This window comes from Bombus affinis, chromosome 18, assembly GCF_024516045.1.
Source record: "Bombus affinis isolate iyBomAffi1 chromosome 18, iyBomAffi1.2, whole genome shotgun sequence".
NCBI classification, from domain to species: domain Eukaryota; kingdom Metazoa; phylum Arthropoda; class Insecta; order Hymenoptera; family Apidae; genus Bombus; species Bombus affinis.
In genome coordinates, this window is record NC_066361.1 from 3,215,812 (window position 1) to 3,240,361 (window position 24,550).

General features: G+C 43.8%; 2 protein-coding genes and 2 long non-coding RNA genes across 6 annotated transcripts in view; 2 read left to right on the forward strand and 2 right to left on the reverse strand.

Annotated features, from left to right (window-relative positions):
* Nucleotides 1–2,757, reverse strand: part of LOC126926719 (uncharacterized) — a 38,677-nt gene extending 35,920 nt beyond the window's left edge. Inside the window, exon 1 of the long non-coding RNA XR_007714811.1 lies at nt 2,224–2,757. This is a non-coding gene — a long non-coding RNA (uncharacterized LOC126926719). The remainder of the gene's footprint in view (nt 1–2,223) is intronic.
* Nucleotides 2,758–2,768: 11 nt separating this feature from the next.
* On the reverse strand, nt 2,769–17,456 carry LOC126926705 (uncharacterized). Its single transcript, XR_007714796.1, has 3 exons — nt 17,363–17,456; nt 12,063–12,526; nt 2,769–5,173 (listed from the first exon to the last, which is right to left on the reverse strand). It is a non-coding gene; the product is annotated as an uncharacterized LOC126926705 (long non-coding RNA).
* LOC126926628 (homeotic protein ultrabithorax) overlaps nt 10,088–24,550 on the forward strand; it is a 284,928-nt gene continuing 270,465 nt past the window's right edge. The window contains exons 1-3 of one of the 2 annotated variants that reach the window (XR_007714690.1): nt 10,088–10,279; nt 11,597–11,769; nt 15,290–15,310. The gene's annotated coding sequence lies outside the window, so the exon portion shown is untranslated. The remainder of the gene's footprint in view (nt 10,280–11,596; nt 11,770–15,289; nt 15,311–24,550) is intronic. The other variant, XR_007714689.1, reaches the window with a different exon arrangement.
* Nucleotides 15,823–24,550, forward strand: part of LOC126926616 (homeobox protein abdominal-A homolog) — a 42,219-nt gene continuing 33,491 nt past the window's right edge. The window contains exons 1-2 of one of the 2 annotated variants that reach the window (XM_050743017.1): nt 15,823–19,053; nt 23,044–23,076. In XM_050743017.1, the coding sequence (XP_050598974.1) occupies nt 18,300–19,053; nt 23,044–23,076 (787 nt within the window). In that variant the 5' untranslated portion in view covers nt 15,823–18,299. The remainder of the gene's footprint in view (nt 19,054–23,043; nt 23,077–24,550) is intronic. The other variant, XM_050743018.1, reaches the window with a different exon arrangement.

Here is a 24,550-nt window from a genome sequence, read left to right on the forward strand (position 1 = left end):
TGTTGGTTTATCCTTCCTTTCTTTTTTTCTCTCGAGTGATTCGGTAGAAATTTATTCGAGCTGCATCACGTTAGTCTGGCAATCTTGAAATACTCTAGGTACTCTGTTATCTACGTAAATATTTTCTTTCGGGGGAAACGCCGCGTGAAATATATCTTTGCGAACTCTATGTAATCCGAATCTTTTGCATATCAATCACGATCTCGTGTAAACACGCGTCTATCTAGTATAGCGTATCTATTCTCCTACGTTGGCGCATTTGCCATCGACTTTTGGAAAAGTCTTTAACAACAAAATATTTCTAAACAAATATTACAAATTCAGCTACCGATCGTCAGCTGTGTTGTCTCTCTCCAACTTTTGCATTTTTTTCAAAATATTCCTCCCTCGAGATTTTCCATAAAATCGTGCTTCGCGAGTGGTCTTTTCGACTCTCGTTTGTTCCCAACATAAAGCAAAGCCTCGGGGAAAAAGGCCAGAAGGCAGAAGGAATTGGATGTTCGGCCGACGGCGATCGCGAGACGCCGGGAAACGATCTTCCGCGCGCGTGGAACGCGAATCGAGGTGACTTTCCAACCTACTCCGTTTCACGGCATGATTTATGGCCGGCTGATAGTTTGTGTACGCGGTCGCCGGTTTTATGCGAGCGTTTTAAATGGGAGATAAACATAAAGAGGCCTTTTACGGCACCATCAAATAAACAACTTGACTCCTCCTTCTGGTACGCGCCTTTCCTTCGCCCTCTATCCACGCTGCTTGGCGTCGCGTCGCGCGTCCAGATTTTCAATGCGTCGACTCGACAACCGTTTACTCTCAAAAGCAGTTTCGTCTTCTCCGACTTATCACTTTTCCGACGTGACGTTACGAATGTATCGTCTTTCCTTGAAAACTTCTAGTCATCGATTCTTGAAATTCTAATTATTCATTCCTAACAGTAAGGTAAAATAGCGATTCCTTGGAATTGTAATCTTTTTTATTTGATTTGATCGAGGAATCAGGCTTGTGAGTCAGGCTTTTGTACTTGATAATAGCGAGATTGGCTTAATATAGCGATCTGTTTGCAATATTCAACTTCTTAAGTGACTACAAGAATATTAGGTAAATTTTACACTTGATATATTGAAGTTAAATTCGTACAAAGATCGATAATCTCTTGGGAACTTCGCTCTAGTTACAGGTAAGTGATATCCGGAGTAAATAGAATTTTTGAAAATATCGTTGTGTTGAATATAATCGGGAAAGTAGAGTAAAATATGTAGTAGCTAATGAGTTCAAAGTTTCATCGATCTAATCGTCTGTGCTATATTCGAAACGGGAATGTAACGTTGCGAATATTTCGAACGAGAAAGCAGTTGGACGTAATTGAAGGTTTCGAACGCATCGAAGTCGATCTACCGACGACCACGGTATTAAGACCAGCAACGAAACGAACATAAGCTCGCTCATTCATATTCATAACGTGATTTTCCTCTCTGCTGAAACTTCGTATCTGTTTCGAGAGTGCACGGAGCCGGAAAGATTCGAAAGCATGTTAATTTGCTATATTTTCGAGAGATCCCGGAGTAGAATAAAGATAAAAATCGAGAAATCTTAATTCGATAAGATATTATAAATAATACCGATACATGAATCCACCTGTCTATGAACGACTATGTAAGAATTAAACAAACGCGAAGTTTAAAAGCGTTTCGACGTTTTAAAGATCGTTTCAATTTTACAAAGAGAGAAATGTTTGTAATTTTTAAGTATCTGAAGTAGCGGAAGATGGTAAAAAATTTGTTTTCTCGTCGATCAACGATACGTATCTCTCGCACACGCCGACTACGTAAATATCGAAATACGTAAAAGCTCGAAAACGTTCCTGTTCTTCGATTTCAAACCACGTACAGATCAATTACCAAATACGCACGTCCTCTGCTATCAATGACCTAAAAGCCCCCACTCCTACACCTACAAAACACATTCATCCCCTTTAACGTCGAATTTTCCGCGGCCATGTTTGAATCGGAATTTCTCAACATACCCGAACCATCTTCCACAAAACCACGTACCATGATCGAACGGATAAAACTTGCTAAGAGAGATGAATTTAAACCTCGAACGATCCATCACCGACGACATAATAAATCGTCGATTCTCAACCTGCCCATACGCGTACCTTACGAAAACACTCTGACCACGTCGTTCTACTTTAGTCGAAAAAATCTATGATAAGAGACTCACCGGTGTGACGGAGGATTCGTGAAGGAAAGACGGCGTTGATTCGAAGGGCGCAGCCAGACGTCGGTACGCGGGCACTAAGGGCGGCCATGACGAGCGCGGAATTCCAGCGTCGCGACGCTAGTCGGGCACGCGGCCCCAAAGTATCGACCGGCGTGCTGGCACAGCTTCGTTCCGCTCGCCGAAGAGAATCTAGAGAGAGAAACGCGGCGGAGGGGTTCGCCGGGCGAGGGGCGAAGGGAGGTGAGGAGGAGGGGAGGGCAGACGACGACGACGGAAGCACGAAGAGCTACGGAGGAAGGGTAGGAAGCAGGGCGGAGGGTGCGTTAGCCACCACGCCCAACCCCCGGCGAGCGATCCGAACCCCTATCTTCGTTCCGCAACCCCCGTGGAAAGAGGCTGCCACCCCGGTCACATTACCATATATTTCCTTTTATATCCTTTTCCGAACTGCTCTACCCCTGCTGTCGTACCAGCCTCCGTCACCTTCTCTTCGTCGTTCGGTCTCTGTTCGTTTCTTTCGTTGCCGATCGCACGGACCTCGTTCGATTCAACGCCACCACTGGCGGCTGCCTCTTCTCGCTTCGTCACCCGCGCGATTGCCACCGTTCCATCGCGACGCGGCGGCTGAATTCACGCGCAACCTAGCGGCATTCAGGCCGCTTTCTTTTTTATCCGTTACCGGAGATTAGGTCGATCGGTCTCTGCGATTCTCGCGCGATTGTCCTTATACTATCGGAGAAGGTTTCTCGTAGCGTCTCTTAGTTTTCTTTATTTATGTAGATGCAGTTCGTTCGGTTGTTAGTTTACATCATCTTACGATGCCGTTTCAGCGTTTGGTTTTGAACTTTGGCGTAGGTGTCGACCACTTCCGATCGAAAGACCACGCGAAACAAGCAGAAGTGCGTAAGCAGCGAGCTGAAAGACGCAGCCTACGCGAGTATTTTTATCTTCTGACCGTCTATATTCGAAGGTGGTCGATTCGTCGTTGATTCGATGGTCAACGAACGAGCCAGCTTCCGCTTGTCCAAGAACGACGAGCTTCTCGATAACGAACCCATAAAGCGCTGTTACGCATTATTATTCCGTCGAACGCGGTCACGTAACGCTCGCGCCACGTAGATTCGCCCGATATTTGGAATATTTCCGGAAATGTCGATTTACGACCCTCTAATTTATACTTCCCGCGCGGTGAATCGCATCGAGGACTTCTTTTTCCCTTCCTCTTGCCACGAGATGCGGTTTCGCGTCGTTGGATCTCGAACGTTCTCTGGAATCGTGGCAAATCGACTAGTCGCTTTCTTCCCTCCGACTCGTCTGGCTTTGTATCAACCACGTCGACTTCTTACGAATTACTTTACGGTAATGTGCAATGTGCCGATTCTTATGAACTGTTCGCGTATTTCGTTCGTTCGTCCGATTCCAGTTTACATATAAACCAAACGCACTAGAATATCGTTTGTGCGATATTCTATGTTTTATCCAAATGTCGAGTGTTGCACATTAACAACCGGAGTATCAGCGAAATACATTTTCTTATACCTTCGCAATAAAAGTCAACAAATGAAGGAATAGCCGATAATGCGATTCCATATTTCTACTCATCTTCGTACATTTCAAACGTTCCCTATTCGATCTTTACAATAATTTTTTACGCAATTGTGAAAACCACTGTACGCTGTTATAGCTATATAAATTATAGCTACGCACTATGATAGAAATACCGTAACTACCCATATATCTATACAGAGAATGTTTATTAACGAGTCAAAATCATTAACCGAATAAAATTTCCGTACGATTCTATAGCTTCCACGTTTCGCTCATAATGCGCCTCGTATATTGTAGTTACCTATCATTAGCGACCGCGTTTTCAGCTCGTCCGAATCGTGCTTTCTTTCTATCTTGTGAAATCGGTAATTGAAATGCGAGAAAAAGGCGCGGAAGCAAAGAATTCAGCCTTAATCGTCATACAAATGTTCGTAATGTCTATCGGTCGATTTTTATCCTGGCGATATTACGCGATCGATTCCTTAGCCGCGCGATCTTGTCGATCTCGTTGCGCGTTTTCATGTATTAGCGGACGTAACATAATGGCGACTGAATTTTTCCTCTACAATCTCTGTCGACTGCGTGCAACGCTGCGCCGCCGCGATCACTGATAGATAAGCTTTCAATTTTCCTAACAACCTTCCGTCTGAGTTACCTCGCGTTTCTCCCATCTTGTTTTTTCTACTTCCTTCCTGTACGTTCGCTTTTTCCTCTTTCTTCCTTTTCCACTGTTACTCTCTCACCATTTCTGTTCTTTTGAAACGCTCGTACGACCGAGCACGTATAAATAAAATGAAACCGCTCGACGTAAGTGTGTTTTTAACGCGACGGAGAATTATTCGTCATTGGCGACAGATACTTTCCCCGATATGGTTATTAAATTATTTGACAAGCATCGATCGAAATTCGAAAGGTTCGGTGAAGCGAATTCGAATTTAAGATGCGCATTAATTACATAGATACAATAGAGGAGGGAAAGCAACAAGTGATGTAAAACGCTGCTCATATTTTTCTTGCGAATAAATTTTTATAGCGACTCAGAGTGTTCGTAACGACTCATAAAACGTTTCTCCGTACTCGAAGTTTCGCTTATGAAACGAAGGAAGGATTACTTTTGCGTAATTAAGGATAATAACGAACCAGATCATTAGCACATTACGCTTATTGAACGCAGAAAATGGTGTCAACGCGTGACTGCTTTTACCTTTTCAACGGTCGAGCCAAGTCGCACGAATCCGGCAAAGTATACAACGGCTAAAAATTCAACGACTTACCTTAAAAGTAACCTTGAAACCCTTTACCAAAGCGAGTAACCGTTGTTGGGATCTCCGTCGAATTTTCAGGAGATTGCATCGCTGCGACCTTGAATTCGTCGTTTCCGTCGTAAAGCCCAGAGGATCCGCTAAAAAGAGAGGCTCGCGTAATAAAAAGAAAAACCTGACTTTGAAAACAAACTTTCGCACATTTCCACGGTTATGATCACGGAAAACATGAAAAAAGAATTTCTATCTGCCTTTTAGCGCAACTTTTCGAGTGAGACGATAAGACACGGTGAAAAGCTAGAGGTGGAACAGTCGCGAGACGTTTGAATCGAACAGAGGCTTTTCCACTCGTAAATCGGCAACATTTCCAAGGAGTCGTTATCGCGCGAGGCGACTCCATATGCCGTGTCCCGGCCGCTGGCTTCCATATGCGTGCATGCGCGCAAGTAGGGCCGCGTCATCGCCGCTTTACGACACAAGGCCGTGCAATCGCGGCCGATCATCCTCTTCGACCGACATCGTAAATCCGTCGGGGGTTCTTAACCTTATCGATCGGCCGTAACTTTACCGCGATAACGGCACGACGAATGCACGCTTCGCCTTGCCGAACGTCCGTTCCACGCATTCTTTTCCTCGACATAGCGCGTTCCGACGCCTCTTTGTTCCATCCATGTTCTCTCTCTTGTTCTTCTAAGTCTATTTTGCAGCTTATGAAATTCGAAGATCTTTATTCGTAAATTTATAGACCGGGTATTAGAAACCTATTAGAAAAAGATCGTCAATTTTACATTGCGCTGTGTTTATCGTTGATTAAACCGAGAGACAAAGGATAATTTATCCGGAAAGACGAATCGTGTTCGTACCGATATTGCGAGTGTACTTCGCAAGTTGCGTAGATCGAAAATCGGAATCGATGCGTCTTCTTTGCTTAGAAATTTAGAATGAAATGGGAAAAATTGTTTCAGTTAAATTGTGTTTGTGATTAAATAGAAGTGCGAAAGATAATTGTGCTGGAAGGTTATTGGTAAATTGAGGTAAGTTGAAGGAGTAAGAAATTGTATTGGAAAAAAGGAAACACGAGGTTAAAATGTTGGGACGGGGGAAAACCACTGCTCCATGCGCACAATGAGCATAATGCGCGTATAGCCGACGAGATTCATGCATTCCTCGAAGGACCACGATCTACGCTGACCGCTACGTGCGGTCAAGAACAGTGCAAACGACCCTCCAAGGCCAACCACGCAACCCTTGCACGGCTCGCGCGGCTTCTTTCCATTCAACGTCACCCTCAAACTCGTCGTCGTAAACGTACAAGCTCTCGTCCGAGCTTGCGCTACCCGCTAATGTTGCGTCCATTTTCCATAAGAGAACATCCCTTTTAAAAAAATGAATTTTAGAATGCAGGTTTCAAGGCTCGAACGTTCGAATATCAGAATTAAAAGTTTAGATTTAAAAGTTCTAATCTATAGGTTTGAGGATTCACATTTGAAGATTTGGGAATTTACGCACTGGAAATCTAGACATTTGGAAATTGGAAAAATTTGGAATTAGAAAATTAGAAAACTTGAAACTCGCAACTTTTGTATGAGGATTGTTGAAAGAACTTTGGAAACTCGAATTTAAAAGTTTACAACTTGACGTCCAAATTTGAAAAGTCAAATTCTTCGATTAGAAAATTGTTAACTCTGAATTTACATCTTGTTGCCTATAGTTCGTAATCGTTGATTAATGAAAAAAGAGTGGAATCGTACGGATATCTGGTATAAACGATGTAATATCGCTGACAAAAGAATATTCACTATCTGTATCCCGAATAGCAGCGGTTATGCTTTGTTCGCGATCGCGGCACAAAAAGGATCCTTGAAAATGATGCGCGCGGATTTTGAACGGCTCTTCCCCATGAGCTATGAAAGCTGGGTCGACTTTCAACGGTAATTCCTTGCGTGAGACAGTAGCTCGTAACGTTTTTATTAAGCAGTTAAAATTTTATGAACGTTTTCGTGATTGTCGTGTCAGTGTGCATCGACCTGCATTGTTGAGCGAGCCGCATACCGATTCTACGGCGTTTCGGTTTAGCAACGATAGATGTCGCGAGTTACGCTTCCTCTCGTCACGTCCGCCAATCCGCTACTTCCTATGTCTTGTCTGCTCGTCGCTCCACCTCGAGATTTTAAATAAATCATGCATCGTACGTGTCCCTTTAAAATACACGTTTTCCAAACACGAAGTATTTTCTTGATGGAGACATTTATCTTATATCGCAGAATGTTGATTAAATAAAAGCTGAACAAGCAAATCAGACACGAAAGAGTTGCGAGATGACATCGAATAGACCATATTACTCGAATCTACTTGGAACATACCCTTAACCTTACAATTTCTTCTCCAAATTGTTGATCGATAGACTTTTTAAACATTTATCTACTAAATTATACAATCTTATCCTTTTTTTATTACTGCATATCGTTATAATGGTTATTAATTTGATCGAGATTCTATCAATATCTCTATATTCGATAATGCTATAATTTAATGATACATGTAAGATGTTTAGTTATTTGAGAAAAATTTTTATACTATGCAACGGAGCAGAGTTTTGTCGGCCTTGCACATCCGCTCTGGCGTGATTTTCAGGAACTATGTATCTCTGACGGTATCCTGAAACCCCCATGGAAGCATCCGGGGCATAGGGGTAAGGGAGGGTTCGCCAATCAGTTCATGTCTGATCGGTCGGTTGTGCAGAGGGGTTGGCAACACATGCGAAACAAGGGAGAGCCTAACGTTCGACCACCCCTCGGCAGATGACGCTACCATATCGCCGAATGTTTCGAGCTTTTCGCAAATTCCAGCTAGCCTACTGGCAAGGGATACTATTGGTCCTTGCGTTTGCGACGTGCCTGGCCGAGTTTTCGTCGCGTCGCGAATCGATTCGATATTCTAACGTAGCAATTTCGTCATGGAGGGACAAAGTTTGTATAACAGCCAACCTTGAAATGGATGAGGCAACTAAGCAACATTAATTCGTAATTACTAGGCTAATCCATTCACGCGTGTTCGATGGCGTATAAATTCTTTTCATTACCTATTCCAATCGGGTGTTTGAATTGCGAAAGCATTGGCAAGAATCCTGACTGTCGTGATCAATAATGTAAATCCCAGTAGTCAATCGACTAACTAATTTGGACTACAGAAACAGGTATAGCAGCACTACGGCACGAACCAACAAATTTCACGCTAACATCTGATACGCCTATGATTTAGTAGACATATGTAAAGTAACAAGAATGTCGAAAGATGTTTCGGCCAGTGATTTACGGTCTAACGAAGTTATCTCGACGAAATTCAACCCGGGGACTCGTGATTTTCGAGCTTAAGCCGAATTTACGCTGTTTCACTTTGGATCAACACCGCGGATAAACGTTGCTTTCGTTATTGGCTCATGGATGGATAAACCGCATTATATTTCTCCAAAGCGAAACGGTGCAAACGCGACTTTATCTTAATTTCACAACCGAACAGGTTTCCAAAGTCGAATTTGAAATAAAATTTCGAAACTACCACCGTGTCGTGGATGTCCATTTCTTAGGAAAAGGTAGGAACACGAGGTCTGGAACATGCTACGCTGATAACAAGCTAACGGCGATATCGTATGTTATTAGAAACGAAGTTGAGAAACAGAAAGAACCAAGTGGAAGAGCAGAAAGAAGAAATTCGAGGCGAGGAGACTCGTGGCAGGCCCAACTTCCACTATTAATAAAATTTGCGACGCGCGACCGTTCAATTTACGGACCATGTGTCTTTGTAAATTTCTCAATAATGCGTTCTCATTCCCAAAAGTTGCGCCGGCAGCCAGTGCCATCGGCGAAACGCAAAACACCCGGGAATGCACCCGCCTTTCTCTTTTTCTCCGCCAGACAAAACGCCGTAATGGCGCGCAACATGCCCGACCAGCGTCTGGAATCGCCATTTTCTGAGATAATATTTCCTCAGACCAGTTCCGAGCACTCTTCCTCCGACTCAGGGATTCCACCTCTCGAGGCGTAAGTCCGAACATAATTTCGCGATTACGATGCTATCAGTTTCTTTATGCGGATTAGTCGATGTATATAGACTGATCTTAGTTACAGAAAACAGCTGAACAAGTAAATATTAACATGGAAAATAAGTATTGGAAGTAGAATAATTAATATGGAAATTGCTCGATATGAGAAACTTCGTAAAAAGATGTAGAATTAATTATTAATTATAATTAGAAGTACATAGAATTACTACGTAGTAACATCAAGAAACCAATGCTAACGAATGTATTATGAAGATCATTAAAATTGACAGTTAGAAACAGAGACAGCGTCAGAAATATAAACCAGATTACTCTGGCAACGAGTTTGAGGAAACAAGAAACGTTTACAAAAAGCGTACCAGCAAAAACACGTTCGACATCCAATAACAGAATCTAGCGTTGCCAGGAACGCTGAACACTAGCGAGGATTTAAAAAATCAAATCCATATCTAATCTGGGTTCTCTCGCTCACGATCATTTCGCACACATAACATGCAGTTTAAGACGAAAGAAAAGACCAAGGTCAGAGAAGCAAGGGTACAGCGCTGTGAATGCGAACGAGCAATAACGGCAGATGAAATCACGAAGTGTCCAAAGTCGAATAAAGAAGACTGGGAACGTAGGAAGGAAAAAGGAGATCGGTAGAGACGAACTGGAACGCTGTTCGGGGCAAGAAATCGGGAAATGTCGGCCGGTTTAACCGGCAGTCAGCGGTAAAAGTAAAGTGGGGGTGTACCCACGCGTGTGCACGCTTCCCGGCCGGGCACATTTTATGTTTTGATGGCGCAATAAACCGGCGTAAAGCAGCAGTAAAACGCATCGAGTCACAAGTCCGCTCTTTCTATCTCTACCTATCCCTATCGAGCTCGCTCGCTCCGCTAATGTCGTTAAGTGGCCCGCCCCGTCCGCGGCATCGTCACTGTCTCGCACACTTGTCGTCCCGCGTTCCGGACCTTCCGCCACGTCATTACGTCACTGCGCGTCCTGTCGCGTCCGTCAGACTGTCACGTGCTTGGCAACCCACCGTTTGGCAGGTCGTTCGCTTCGCGATCCTCTTTCGTTTCGTTCGGAAGGAACGCGTCGCGAAATACCGCAGCCGATTCAGTCGCGCCGATTCTTCGACCGTGTGATGCACGCGCACCTTGGGCAAATCTGCGATTTCAGTGGCCAGTGGATACACGCGCGGGTATGTGCATCTCGGCAATTGAAGAATTGCAGCAATAAGGGGGTAGTCTTAAAATTGAGATTGTATTCGTTGGCAGAGAGCTGAAGCTATAGGTTTATTACCACGAATATCGGATAAGTATGAATGCAGATTCTCAGAAGCCAAATTGAGTAATTCCAGTTTTTACAAAGTTGTTAATTTTGCGTTGACCATCTACGTAATTCGTGTTCAGCATCTTAAAAGGGAAATGTTATTTTCAGAAATTTATTTCTCATAAGAAGATAGCACGAATGATTGTAAATTCAAAGGAGAATTTTCGAATACGATATTTGGAATTGTCAACCCTCTATGCCTTTTAACTTATAGACAAATGGAGTTGACCTGTTTGGCTTCCGAGATACCTCGTTTATAGTACGTTTAAAAAGGTGATTCGATTTTCATTGATCTCGATTTACCGAAATTAGTGGGAAACGAACCTGCCGTTTTATTGCAACACCCCCTTTAACTAGGAACAATGGAGTGGAGGTGGTTCGAGTAGTAGGGAAGTGCGCGTGCGCGTCGATATTCGAATGACTGGATGCTGGCGGGAATTTTTAAACAGAGGTTCCCCCCGCCCCTTTTTTTGAAGTCAATTTATATGGAAACAGACATAAACTTTCGACTGTGGCCATAATTGCATCTTAACGAAACCCTTGTTTTATAAATGCTATTCGATACATCGACCTTGTTGGACACTTTGTAAACAGTGTTGTTGAGACGCAAGGTGAACGTGTTTGGTTATTTAAAAAATATCAAGATCGGAAAGGGCATCTTTGTTTATTTCAAATTCGTATTCCCATAACCTGTCAAATCTGTTATTCTTGATAAATTAAAAAAGAAATAGTTGCCTATTGTTACGAATTTATCAAGCAACGTTCGACAAATATCGAAATGAACAAATCGAGTCAACGTGTGTTTCGAGGAAACGGTACTCTAACGATGCGGGACTTGCGTAATTTTCAACTTTTCTAGCGTTAAATAGGGGTAGAAGAAAGTGTGCCAGCCGAATATCGACAATTAAATTACGCGAAAAGATAAGGATCTCTTTTGACATGTTTACGATCGTCCGTTGAAATTATTCTTTTGGTCGATAAAAAGATACATCTCGTTCCACTTAACGGAACTCATGAGATTTAAGGACTGACCAGTGAAAGTTTATCCGTTTTTTTCTTTTTTATTTCGCGGTTATTATTCAACGATACCAAGCTCTGGTTTTTATGCCGTCGAGCGAACCGATGCTTGATATTTTTCGATAGAACATGGAAAATTATTACAGCCGTTGGTGTCGGTGCGTTCCAGGAATTGACCGACCAATTGCCGGAGTGCACCATAATCACCGTATTCGTGCATCACGGTTTCACCGTACTTTCTCGGAAGCGCCAATAAAATTGTTCGTAATGACAGGCCATGCGTCGTGAACGCGGACTATGTTTCCAGTCTCGACTCTCTTAGCGCTCCTTTTACAACGCCAGGTTTGTTTAACAAATTACGTTACATTTTTCTATAGTTCGCCGGAACACCGAGTAAGTATGGAAACGTTTGCAAAAAATAGATCGCTGCTTGGGTACACGGAGCGCGCGATTAAAGTTATACATTCCACTTTCACGAACGACGCCCATTACTACGTAACTACTAACTGCCTGTATATTTAAAGACGATAAATCTGAACTACGTAATACGCTACGTCGAGAGAATACGCGAGAAATTAAATGAATGGTAAAAATTAGGAAATTAATATTAAAACGAAGGAAGAACAGTTACTCACGTAGGTGACTTCAGCAACTTGTCTCGCGTGTGTCTTCGACGAGCGCTGGACAGCAACTTTTCACCTCCTGCGGTGCCACAGTTGGAAGAATCGGTAATCTGCAAGATACGAGCAGACGAAACGTCACGGGATCGTCTCTTATCTGTGCCTCGTCGGCGTTTTAGGGCCAATCTTTCTCCATCGGCTCGTCCTCGCGCTTTTTCTCGCCCTTCGATCGCGCCGCTTCGTTTTATCGCTGGAAACGAGAGATTCCGGATGACGGTCGAATTCCCCGCACATCTGCGACCAAGTAGATCGTGCTCGTAAAACGTGTTAACGGCAAACGTGTCCTTTTCGAGTGTTAATTTTTTAAGCGTGTCTCGGATCGTGTCAGGAATCGGTAACGATGACACGTTCTAGATCGTGATACAGTGTGCAATGTACGACGATGGATATTAAACATTTTTCATGACTTGGATGTGACTCTGAAACATATTTGCGGTACAGTGCATCTTCACTTTGGCCAAATATGTTGATAAAAGATTATTAATCAAGGAGTAAACAAAGATTATTGATAACACAAATATACTAGTACGATAGAGAGTGATAAGCATCCGGAAACTATAATTTTGTATATAGAAAGTAAAACTTTCGCGTATCTTAGACTTCACTAATATTTTACGTTTCATGCATCATAAATATATCAATATAAAACCCTATTATTTATTTCTCATAGCGTGGACGATGTATTTAAAGAGTTCGTGCAATATACGTAACAAATTTTAGTACGTCGGAAACGTTTTTTCGCGATTGCAAGCGAAATACGAAAAGCAATGTGAGATTGGAAAAAATGTTTGGGACAAGGTTGTAGGTAAAATACCCACGAAGTTCGCGAATTTCTCCTCGCTAGGTAAACAAGTTTAGCGCTAGACAAAGCGAGTCGGTAAAACAGTCACGAGTAAAACGGGTCACGACCTTGATGCGTAATACGTCGTTGTGACGATTTGCATAATAAATAGAACAAACTTTGTCCATAACCATTATCTTTTAGTAGTTTATATTAATATATCGCCTAATATAGCGCGTATAATAGGTTATCCCAATAAAAATAGGCCACCTATAGGCGTATCTATATGTTTACAATATATTGCCGTTTCATTCAGTCGCAACAACTAAGCATATAGTTTCTAATTGATTCGCGACACGTGGAGTTACGCGAAGTTACTCAACGTTGATTAATAGTCGTCACTAATAGCAGTCGGACGATAATCAACAACTAATCATTGGACGCAATTAGTCAAGTATATCAAACGGTTGCCATGAGCCCATAATTTATTAACAGATACGTACGAAGCGATGTGTGCTATGTACATTGTATAATACTCTACAACAGGGAATTAATAAAATTTATTTCGGTAGCTCTACGAACTAAATCCTGGCAAAGTACGTATACCATTATAAATCGTATTGTATCTACGCCAAATATCTAACCAAAGAAGCTAACCATTATTTTAGAAACGCCGTGCGATTACCAGTTTTACGAAATTAATTTCCATCGATCGTGTGCAACGTGGTAAGATGTTGCATATTTACACAACGTCAAACCACCGAGACTTAATTCGCCTGCGCAACATCTCAAGTATATAACAGCTAACATTGTTGCATCTTGCAGCATCGTATAGCGTTACAAATTACAACCCAACGTATTCAGTTGTTGAACGTTTCTCTTTCGCTAGTCGACGAGTTGCATTGCCCGGTTTGAACCTTTCCCCGCCGCGGCTAAATTCCTGGACCGTTGACCGGGCACGGAGGATGCCGGTACACGACCAGGCACACGGTTTGGGAATTCTCTTTATCTCCTCGAAGATGGCGCGCTAGGTGCCTCTGGTTTCAATCGTCAGGGCGTCACCCCGGTTCACCCCGAGTTACATGATCATTCGGTAAAGGACCACCGCCCAATTTCTCTTCGCCTTCCTGCCACTCCTGGCTGCCGTACTCTTTCCCCTCGGAATTTCCCCTCGATCAGTAACCAGAAGGAAACTCGATGTCCGGAATTCCACGTCTCATTCGAAGTTCCAAAAGAACCAGACTATCTCTTTATCCATGCTGCATCTTTCTCGTAGGCATGCATACCAATGCGGAGGTTCTATGTATATTCGTCCGTCTAGCTAGCTGGTTGTCGATGCATGGTCGCAATTTACACCCCGCGGTGTTCGAGACAGGTATACACCATGCTACGTTGGGACACGGGCCCTGTATGTGGACAGCTACGCACACGATGGGATGACCGACAAAACCGTGCATTCTGTGTCTCTCGGATCGAGTCATGATCGTTCGAATAATCGGATACCAGTCGAATTTAGGCACCGTGTTGACGAAACCTTTGCTTCGAATTTGATCGTTCGCTTACGTAACTAAGTATCGTCATCGTTGAGCCATGGATGATTGGTTAACGTACGTCGATAGGTTTCTAAATAGCTTGGATCATTCGGATCGTGGAATAGAAAAACCTTGACAAAAAGCAAGATTGTCGATCTTAATAATTATGACAATCATCGCTTCAAATCACAAATTGTTTTCAATATTCAAAAGGAACATAGATCTCTATCAACGCGTCGCAACGAGAAGAGATTATCCCTTTCTTTTTCCCTCCCGTGAATCTTTTTCCTGAGCCTGAAGCGGATTAAACCAGTTCACATGTTTCCCATGTATAAAAAAAGGGTATAACCATCCGTTGTTGTTTAGGTCGTTTTCTGTATCGTTCCATCTATCGAGCCGTCCCGGCAACAAAGGGCGCCGAGGTATTTCTCCTTTGTACTTGGAGTTGCCATGTTGGATATCATTGGAACAGGCGGTGTCTTAAAGGATCGAGCGGTTTCAATGCATGGAGAACTCTGGCCGGGGGTGGAACATTCATCTCCATAGATTAGCTTCAGAGGCACTACATGCCATCCATATTCTGAAGGATAGACCGAGATACCTGAGGGACCACGCCTGTTCATTTCTGATCCTCCTTTCCCAATTTCTCAAGCATTTCTGTTCACGACTCGAAATTAAAGATTTCCATGGTGGATAATTCCTAATCGGCGAAATAAATCAGCTGTTCGAACGAATTCGGTAGATAACATTTCGAGGATGAGTAAACCGACGATACCCATATACTAAATCGTCCAGATTTCTATCTGTTCGCAAAAAATATAATTCTGAAATGGCTAGCTAATGACACTTTTATTTATATTCTGTTTCAGGAACGGATAGCAGCGGCCAAGGTAAGTTAATACGCCAGCCTTTAATCGATCTTATCAGACGTAACTCGAAGCGACCACTGTATCCATATTAATCGGTCAATTAATTAGCGGGAGCAAAAGCTTGTAAGCAGATCGTAAAGTTAATCAAAAATCGACCACACGGTTTTACGTGGTTAAAAGTTAAAAGGCTTCGTAAAGTTTACGTTGCGTCATCGGGAACGGCGAAGAAACTGTTGTATACCGCGTACAATACGACCAGCCATTTACCTCTTGGCATTGAGTCTCAGCATGAAAACAAACAAGCCGCGTTATATTTAAACCGAGCCATCGAGCGTAATGAAGCTTGGTGCCCGTCCCACGAGCGGAAAGAGAGACGGAAAAAGAAAGGCGATCAATTAAGGAGAGGTCCTCCGCGGACGCGAGATAGTAACGAATAGGCACCTCTGTCCACTGCAGCGGCAGAAATCTCGCGATCGAGAACTTTTCCCGCCCCTGTAACTATTTTTCCACCCTCGCGCGACCGTCCACCCCTCTCGGCCCCCCTCTGGCCGCAACTAGTCTCACTAGTAACCCCTTCCCCCGGGCCCGCGAGTCGCTTCTTGCCCCAACCCTTCGCCACCACTCTGAGAACGCAGGAATGCCGCCGCTATTCCGACCGGGACGAGTTCAGTGGTTTCGAAGAGTCGAGCAGACGACGCGACGCTGGCGGAACGCGCCAGTTTCGCTTGCATATTCCTCGCGGGAACGGGAAAGAGAAGAGGAACCGCGGGTCTCGGCTAAATCGTAAGAGAATCGAGCGCCATCTAGATCCAAGTCATTCCGAGAGGAAACCGAGATGCTCGCGCGGAGAACCGTGGCTATGAAACCGATTGTGAACACGGCGACGTTATTCCTTGTTAACTGATCGATTCGAAGAGTCTGCGTATCTTCTTTCGTGGTAAAATACGTAGATCCGATAGAACGAAGCATCGGTGGAGCAAGCACGAAGCAATCGTGAATCGTGTTCCAAGAGAGCGAAAAGGCCCGGTGTGGATTGTTCGAAGGGAGGAGTTAGATAAAAAATCTTTGGTTTGAGACAAAAGGGACGAGATAATAAAAGAAGATAGATAAGAGAAAAGAGAAGACACGAGGGAGGAACACAGCGAAAATTTGTGGAGATCGTCGGAGGAAAACCGGAATCCGTCGGACGGACCAACGGAATTCCAGGCAAGCTAAACCGAAAGTTACGGATACGATTAGAAAGATCGATACGAAATTTCAAACTGGAGAAATTGTGGGTGGCGTGTTTACGAGCTGACCGGGAGAGACACGAGCGAACTGCGGAGGCACGAGACGAAACGAAAGACGTGGCAAGCGTAAAAACGAAGGAGAATCAGACGAGGGAAAAAATGGATAAACGCGTGCGAGGCTAATCTACAAAAAAACTGCTGGCTGGCTAGAAAGCAAAGCACGAAAAAGAGGGAGCGGCAAGGAAGAAAACGAGAGAAGAGAGCGTAGAGAAAAGGAAGGACAAGGAAGGAGGAGGAGAAAAGAGAAAGAGAGACGTATCGTGCGAGACGTCCGAAAGCTGCACAACAGTGTTGGGTATAAGGCAACGTGGTGAACAGGACTGCACTGGCAAGAGAGAACGCAGAGAAGAGAAGAGTAGAGTAGAGCGGTGTTGAGCACACAGAGCCGAAGAGAGCAAAGCGGAGAGAAACGTGTGGTATGGACGAAACGCGAGAGCGTGGTGTAGTGAAGCGAGAGCAAACGAGAGGTATCCGCGGCTGAAAAGAAACGAAGAGAGAGCTGGAGGTATAGGCAGCAGCGAAGATCAGAGAGAGGCGAGTCAGTGTGGAGAGAGAGAGCCATTCATCTTGGCGCGCCTAGGCGGGCCGCGATTGGTCCACCTCGGATAAGGGAGCGGCGCGATTGGTCGGCTCTGTTTACCAGCTGGTACCCCAGCGCGCTCGAGGATCGTAGAAGAGAGGGGGGAACAGAACGGAGAGACAAGCGGCGCCATTATTGTAAGGGGTTACATTTAGCTGGCCGTGGGTTGTAGTACGCGGCGTTCGGGATAGGGGGCTATAGTACCTTCATGCATGGCCCATAAAGGATTCGTCGACTATCCGAGAAGTACGCAAGAAACGGCTTCTAACACCTGACAGGGGCCACGCTCTTCTCTTCTCTTCTCTCTCCTCGTGCCGTCGCCTCGATCGCCGTCGCAGCCCAATTTCCTCACTGGGACCGCTGTGTTGGATCAGCTGGGTGGGCCCGACCGACGAAAGACCCGCTGCTTTATTGTCGTTCGTCGTCCCGATGTGGAAGGAATCGTAATTACCATAAAGGAATCGTAACGTCAACCCGAAAACCATACCTGGACGGTGGATCCTCTTCGGCCCGGTGTGTGATCGACTGCACCATCGTTCAAAAGGACACGCGACGGAGGGAAACGAATGATCTGGAAACGTTCCGGTGTGCCGTCTGCCGTCTGCCGTCTGCCGTCGCGAGCTATCCGGTAATCGCGATCATCCGCCTACTAGCGATATCCATCCTTGTTCGCTCGCGTCCGCTATCGTTTCTGTGATAATGTGTAAAGTTGCGTAAGTGACGATCAAAGTGGGGGTCAAAGGTAACGGATAAACAAGGGAAAGTAGAAAGACAGGCGGAGGAGGAGAAGGAGGAGGTGGAGGAGGTGGAGGAGGAGGAGGAGGAGAAGAAGAACTATTACGACGACGATTGAGTACGAAAAGTGAGAAAGAAACGACGGGACATAAAGAGAAAACGAATAATCGAACAGTAATCGTGTACGTGCGTTGAGTGCAAACAAAATTTGGATCGATCCAAGATCGAGAAATTATATTATTTAGTGATATAAGAACGGTGATCGGCGTGGAAGAGTGTGCGTGAAGATGAAGCAGCCGCTGGCAGATTTGCCGGCACGGTGTCGGTGTTGAGACACTGGACCCGGTCTCTGTGTCCGGGCGTGTCTTCGGCATCGAGTCCGAAATCGGCACCGGCTACAGCCGATATGAGTTCGAAATTCATAATCGATAGTATGCTACCTAAGTACCACCAACAGTTCCATCATCAACAGTTGTTCTCGAGCGCGAACCCCGGCACGATCCAGGCGTGTACGACAAGTCCGGCCACCGCAAGTTTAGAATCGAGTTTATCCGCGGCTGCAGTCGCGGCCGCGGCAGTGAATTACGCGCAACAGCACAATTCTCCTAGCCCGACGGGCTCGAGTCCACAGCACTCAGGAAGTTCAGCCTCTACGTCACCGGCTGCACGTACCACCTCTAGCATGTATCCATACGTATCGGCGGCAGCGGCGCACCATCATCATCAGCAACAACAAGCGGTAGCGGCAGCGGCCTTCGGTGCCACGTCCAGCATGGTGCCAGGCTTCGGTTCGACCGCGGCTTCGAGCGCCGCGTTGGCCGCGGCCGCGGCTGTCGACGCCGCCACCGCCGGTGACAAATCTTGCCGTTATACCGCCAGTCTTACCGGAAATGTCGCACCAACGTCCGCCGATCCCATGGTAAATTATACCCTTGGTCATCATCATCAGAACGGCGCTACACCTGGTAGCCTGGTCTCGTCCGCATCAGCCTCGTCGGCAGTATCCGCTGCGTCCGCCTCCATGGCTGCAGCTGCACAATTCTATCATCAGGCCGCCGCTGCATCGGCTGTCGTTGATCCTTTGACATCATGCCAACAACCTACCACCGGACAACCCGGCATCTCGGACATACCACGATATCCATGGATGTCAATCACCGGTAAGTCTGTCATTGTTTTTCCGTCTTTCTCTCTGATTCTTGCTGATATTTCATACGTAACATCTATTCCTTTGACTTCCTTTCGACGCCGCTTCGTGTCTAGCATGATTTTGAAACGTATGTAGCTTCCTTGTATTCGAATAAGCAAGTAGAATGAAGTTCTGGTAAGGATTTGAATATCATTTCACGGTAGATCGTTCGCGTAGAATGTACAGATAGGAAAATTGACTGTAGGTATCCAAATCAGTATCGTGTATCACACGATCGTAGTGGTTGATGAACGTTTTGTTAGAGTCTCCTCCTTTCGATCGAAAGATGCAGAACAACGATAAGCAAGATAGATTCACCGATTCGAGCTTAATCGCTAATGGTTAATATGGCGTTAAATTATTCGTAGAAACGAACCGAATCAATATTAGAATTAATGATAATCGCGGCGCCTATTTCAACATGATTTTCACAGACTATCTGCACGCATTAATGACCGAGCGTCGGATGTTGTTCTTAATAATGCGTCAGAGATAACGATATAATTGTATCCGCACCGTTGGATGAAAGTACAAGCAGAATGATCGTTAAAAAATAATGAATTTGCCGTTTTATTTATGTCTGTATTTATCGCTAGTCACGGAGAATGGCAGAAATTTGCAAGTTAAAACGTCGACCATATTTCGTAGTAATAAATTAACGAAACAATAAATTACGCTCGATTCGAATCTAAATTTATCATCTCGTGTAAAATCGATAATAACAACGTTTTATCGTTAGTCGAAATCATGGAAAATACATGAACTATAAAATCTAACTTTTATTTATCTCTACAAAATTATAAATTTTTGCTGATTTTTTAACTATCGTGCGTGGCGAAGTCATATGTCCTTTTTGTGTTCTTTCTTTTGCTCTATATTTGTGTTAATAGGAAGAGCATAAAAAATATAGAAATAGCGTGTAACAGATTATTGGCAAATGACAAATCGTTGAATCTCGAACGATAGATGGAAACTGACCTACGCTACACGTGTTTATAGTCATTCTTTCTGCGGGGGGCACTACATATAGAGTATGTAGTTGTTAGAACATTGTTATGCCTCGAATGTTTCGTAAAATGCGCTAGAAGCATGCTCGAGCCATTGCTCGTGACCTGAACTAGAATAGAAATATCCCATAAAACTAATTGTAGCGGTATAGATATTAATATGCGTAGCTTTCTCATGTAGCTAATCATATTAACCTATTTATTTTCGACCTTATGATTTATTTTGTACTTTTACAACATCAACTCAATCTGTTATCAGCAATATGAACATAATTTATATCTGATCGATTGATGATAACGGTCCAATTTACGTTATTACCATAACTCGTGGAAAAAGTCATAGCAGATACATAGAACGGAATTAACATAGATATTCTATGTTGAGTAGATCCGATATTAATAACGAATCGACAATAATTTTATTCCATAACGCGCACTTACCATTTGCATGTCATTATTCTTAGTCAGGTACGTTGCTCACATTGCTTTCATGCAACTTTGTAACTTGAAAATAGCGCCATGTGCGTTTTTCAAACGTTACACGAACATAAACCCATTCTTTGACAGACTCATTAATTTACATAGAATTCCATTTTGTTCCTCTCATTGCTTCAAGTTGTTATCGGCGCAACAAACAATACGTAAAAATTTCGTCGATTTCCAATTTACAGAAACAATAGAGTTGATCGGACGATAGCTGTATTTGCAATGTGATCATCGTAGACCTGAAATTTTTCCCCGATTCCAGCGACCAGCTATTCTCCGTGTTGTGTATAATGCATTCTGAGTACAGCTCGTATAAGCGCCTTTGTTCGTGGCAGTATTAGCGCGAACAAAGTGCCGACGGCATTTTACCGCCATTTACCGTATTTGTGACGGTCGGACAAATCCGTCGTCGACGTTGTATTTTTCTCAACGACGCCCGTGAAAAGCATTCGTGTATGTATATGTTTTTAAAAGTAATTCAACTCACCGATCTGCATTGTTTTTCGTGTTCGTGTCGTCGCGGTCGTCCAGATGAGTTGCACACGAGGCGATGCACGTCCTCCATCGAAAATGTAACGAGGGGGGTTGGGGCTTCTTCAAGGTTCGTTTCCGATGCCGCACACCAATGAAAATAAACCGATCCGACATATATAATTGGCTTTCGTGATACGTGCACACTTGCTTTGTCTAGTACACTGAAGATAGAACGTTTTCTTGAAAGATCGTGCGATATCGTTCCCGTGAATCGATGTTATCTCGTCAGGGAATTTTCAACGGACAATGGCCACACTTAATTTCACAATAACGATATACGTTTGACCGTGTTTTTGAATAACTATCGATATAATTCACTTCGTCATTTATCAACCGGCTGGTTTATGATTTTCTAACGAACAATTGCTTGAAAATTTTGCGTCGTGTGCTCGATGCAAATGGCGCGTAGAATTCACACATTGTACGAATTAACACCTCCTAGCGTTCAGGCTTTAAATTACAGCAACGACGAAATTTGATAGAGCGCGCCACGATACGTACGCCATGTACGACTGTAGTAGTTCGATGAAGCCATTAATCGTTGAATGTACAAATTATTCTTCAAAGTTCGTTTGGCTATCAATACTGTACAATAATGTTTCTCTTGCACCATATTACCACGCTTCCGTGCATTTTCCCGAACAGAAGATGCCAAGAAAGAATTTGTTCATTATATTTGTAAGTAATGTACATCCTAACGTGTTAACGTTTACCATAAATCATATAGCAACCAGTTTTCTGATTATTTTTAAACCAACGTTTGTGAATTGCGTATTTTCGAAGGGAGAAAATTTTGCCTACGGCTAACGGTATTGGAAACACGCACAAGAGAAGAATTTGACTTATGTAAGCCATACCCGCTGAGTCTTTCTAACATGTTTTAATGCGTGCTTCTTGTAATATTTTTTTATTGTCATACGGGTATTCGTGAAACGATCATGGTATCGACTTGATAACATCAAATCGACGTTTAAATCATAACGGTACAGACAGTGTCTGATTTTTCTCAACACGTGCTTCAATGTAATTTATAACGACGTTGGTTTTTATTGGGCTCTTGTACGGCAATATTTGCCTTTGAGCATAAGCAACAGAGGGAAAAAAAGGTCGCGGAGAACTGTCTTCTTTTTTCATCCTCCATGGCGCAGCTTTATCGGGCAACGTTCGCAAGAAGTGTCTATTCGTGATTCAATAAAGTCCTTATCTGGTTTACGAGTGCGTAAGAATAACTTTACGAGCCGAGAACGAAGGGAACGCCGTCTCTCGCGGTAGTCACTCGAATGTAACGCAGCCGAGAGATTTATTGGGATAAATTCTATGCCGGGAATGGTTAGTGTCCGCGATTAGTCTACCGAGGGATTAATTGAAGACGTTGTACTGTACTCATGGGCAACGCATGTCGCGAGATACCGCTATGCCCCGGCTGAAATAAGAGATTATGTCGTTCTGATCGGACCGTACGTTGCGATCATTGTCGCGAAACGAGTACAGAGATCAACGTTTAGGACAATCTAGTGACATTTCGGTTTAATCGACGGAACAGACGGAATGGGAACGGGATTAAGCGACTGGTGCGCTGGAACGTTTCACGATCGTGCTTCTAATCCTCCTTTCTAGCAGGCGAAGTTGCAGCGAACGCTTTGCGTGCTGAAGTTGCCGCGAATTTCCTACTTTCTAATTGCGTATCCCTTGGAATAAGTTTTGCTTACTTACATGCGTCCTCTTCGTTTCTCTGTTATTCTTTCTTTCTTTTTCCTTCTCCTCTCGACGAATGTTTTGGTCTTGCTGTGCGTGTGTGCGTGTGTATAGTTCGTCTGCCTGTATGGGTAGTTTATCTGAAGTGTGCATGCTTTTCACGGGTGGGTTGAAGCGGCCGATAATCTCCGTATCGGATCGATTGACACTAATTACGACGTTTCTATTTTTGCTTTCAGATTGGATGAGCCCGTTCGACAGAGTCGTGTGCGGTGAGTACCATCTCATTGTTATTATCGTAGTTATTTCGCTGAAACATTTTGGCTAAAAATTTTGTTTACGGAGCGTTGATATTGAAGACGAGATTTCTACTCTGGTACTTATCATAGCACGCGAAGCTTGTACGTTTCGCAAGTTTTTAAAGAATTTCAATGCTGAGCGGAATTTTGACATTGTCAGCTTGAAACGGCCAAGGAGATGAAACAAGACCCCAAACACACAGGGGCCAATCTGTTCTCAAGCGTGCGCCGTTGCCACATATGGCAGCCATATTTTCGAACGTAAGAGCCGGTTTCATTCACGAAACGCAATCATACAAGACGATTACCAGTTTTTCATGGCTTCTATTTCAACTGACGGTCACATTTTCGGTTTTATGATCGATTTCGCGATTCGTATTCAAAACCATCGTACCAAAACAGATTATTAAATTATTCAGTAACGCAAGGTGACCAATTAGCTTATGAACAACTAATTTCTTCTCGTTGTTTCTTTTGTCGATGGTTAATCGGATTAGATCGAATGCAAATAGATCGATCGAATACACCAATTTTCACATATATAGTCAATCCGTAAATTATTCTTTTCCGTAGTAGAGGTTTAAGCTTGAAAAGATTCAAGCGATAAAAAAACAGTGGCCGCGCGCCATTAAACTTTATTCACAATTTCCCCTAACGATATACCCGTGAAATAAGTTGTTTTAAAGCTAATTCGTACGCCTGTTTCTGCCGTTTGATCTCTCCCAGATGATTCCCGTAGTTGTCGCCTTTATAAGATGGCGCTGTTCGCGGATTCATTGCGACGTAAAAAAAGTGTCCTTGGAGAACGCAAGCGGTCCGTGTGGCGCTCCAAAGTGTGTCAAGAAAAGTCAAGGGCACCGCTTAAAGGTCGTTTACTCGAATCCTGGTGCCGGTAGCACGTGCTACCGACTCGTACCCTATTCATTTATGTTAGTTGCGCATGCAAGAAGGACATGTATACGGCTAACTACACCTGTCGTCAACGTGATAATGTTGGCCGCAAATTATACCCGTGACTATGTTTTATATGGCCTATTACGGGCTCACAATGACGCAGTAAATAGCGATTAGGTGAAATTAAAACTTCACCTATTGGACTTATCGCGATGTTTTGTTTACATTTGGTGGATCATAATTTCAAATAGGAATACGGGTGCGATTACGACAGGAAGTCGCTAGTGTACGATGGGAACAGTTACCTGCCCGTAAATCACATCCAAATTTATTCATATAAACGAAGCACAATTGGCCTTTGTATGTTCCGTCGTGCCGATCGTACTATCGGAATAAACCTGTTCTTTGGATAATATCTTCGACAGTGAAATACCATTGAACGTTAATGCCTTTTTGAAGAATTATTATCTGAATCGTATTACGATTTGCGATATTTTTAAACCAACGTATATATCTTCGACTCGAATTCGCATCGAGTCCCCATCGTATCGGC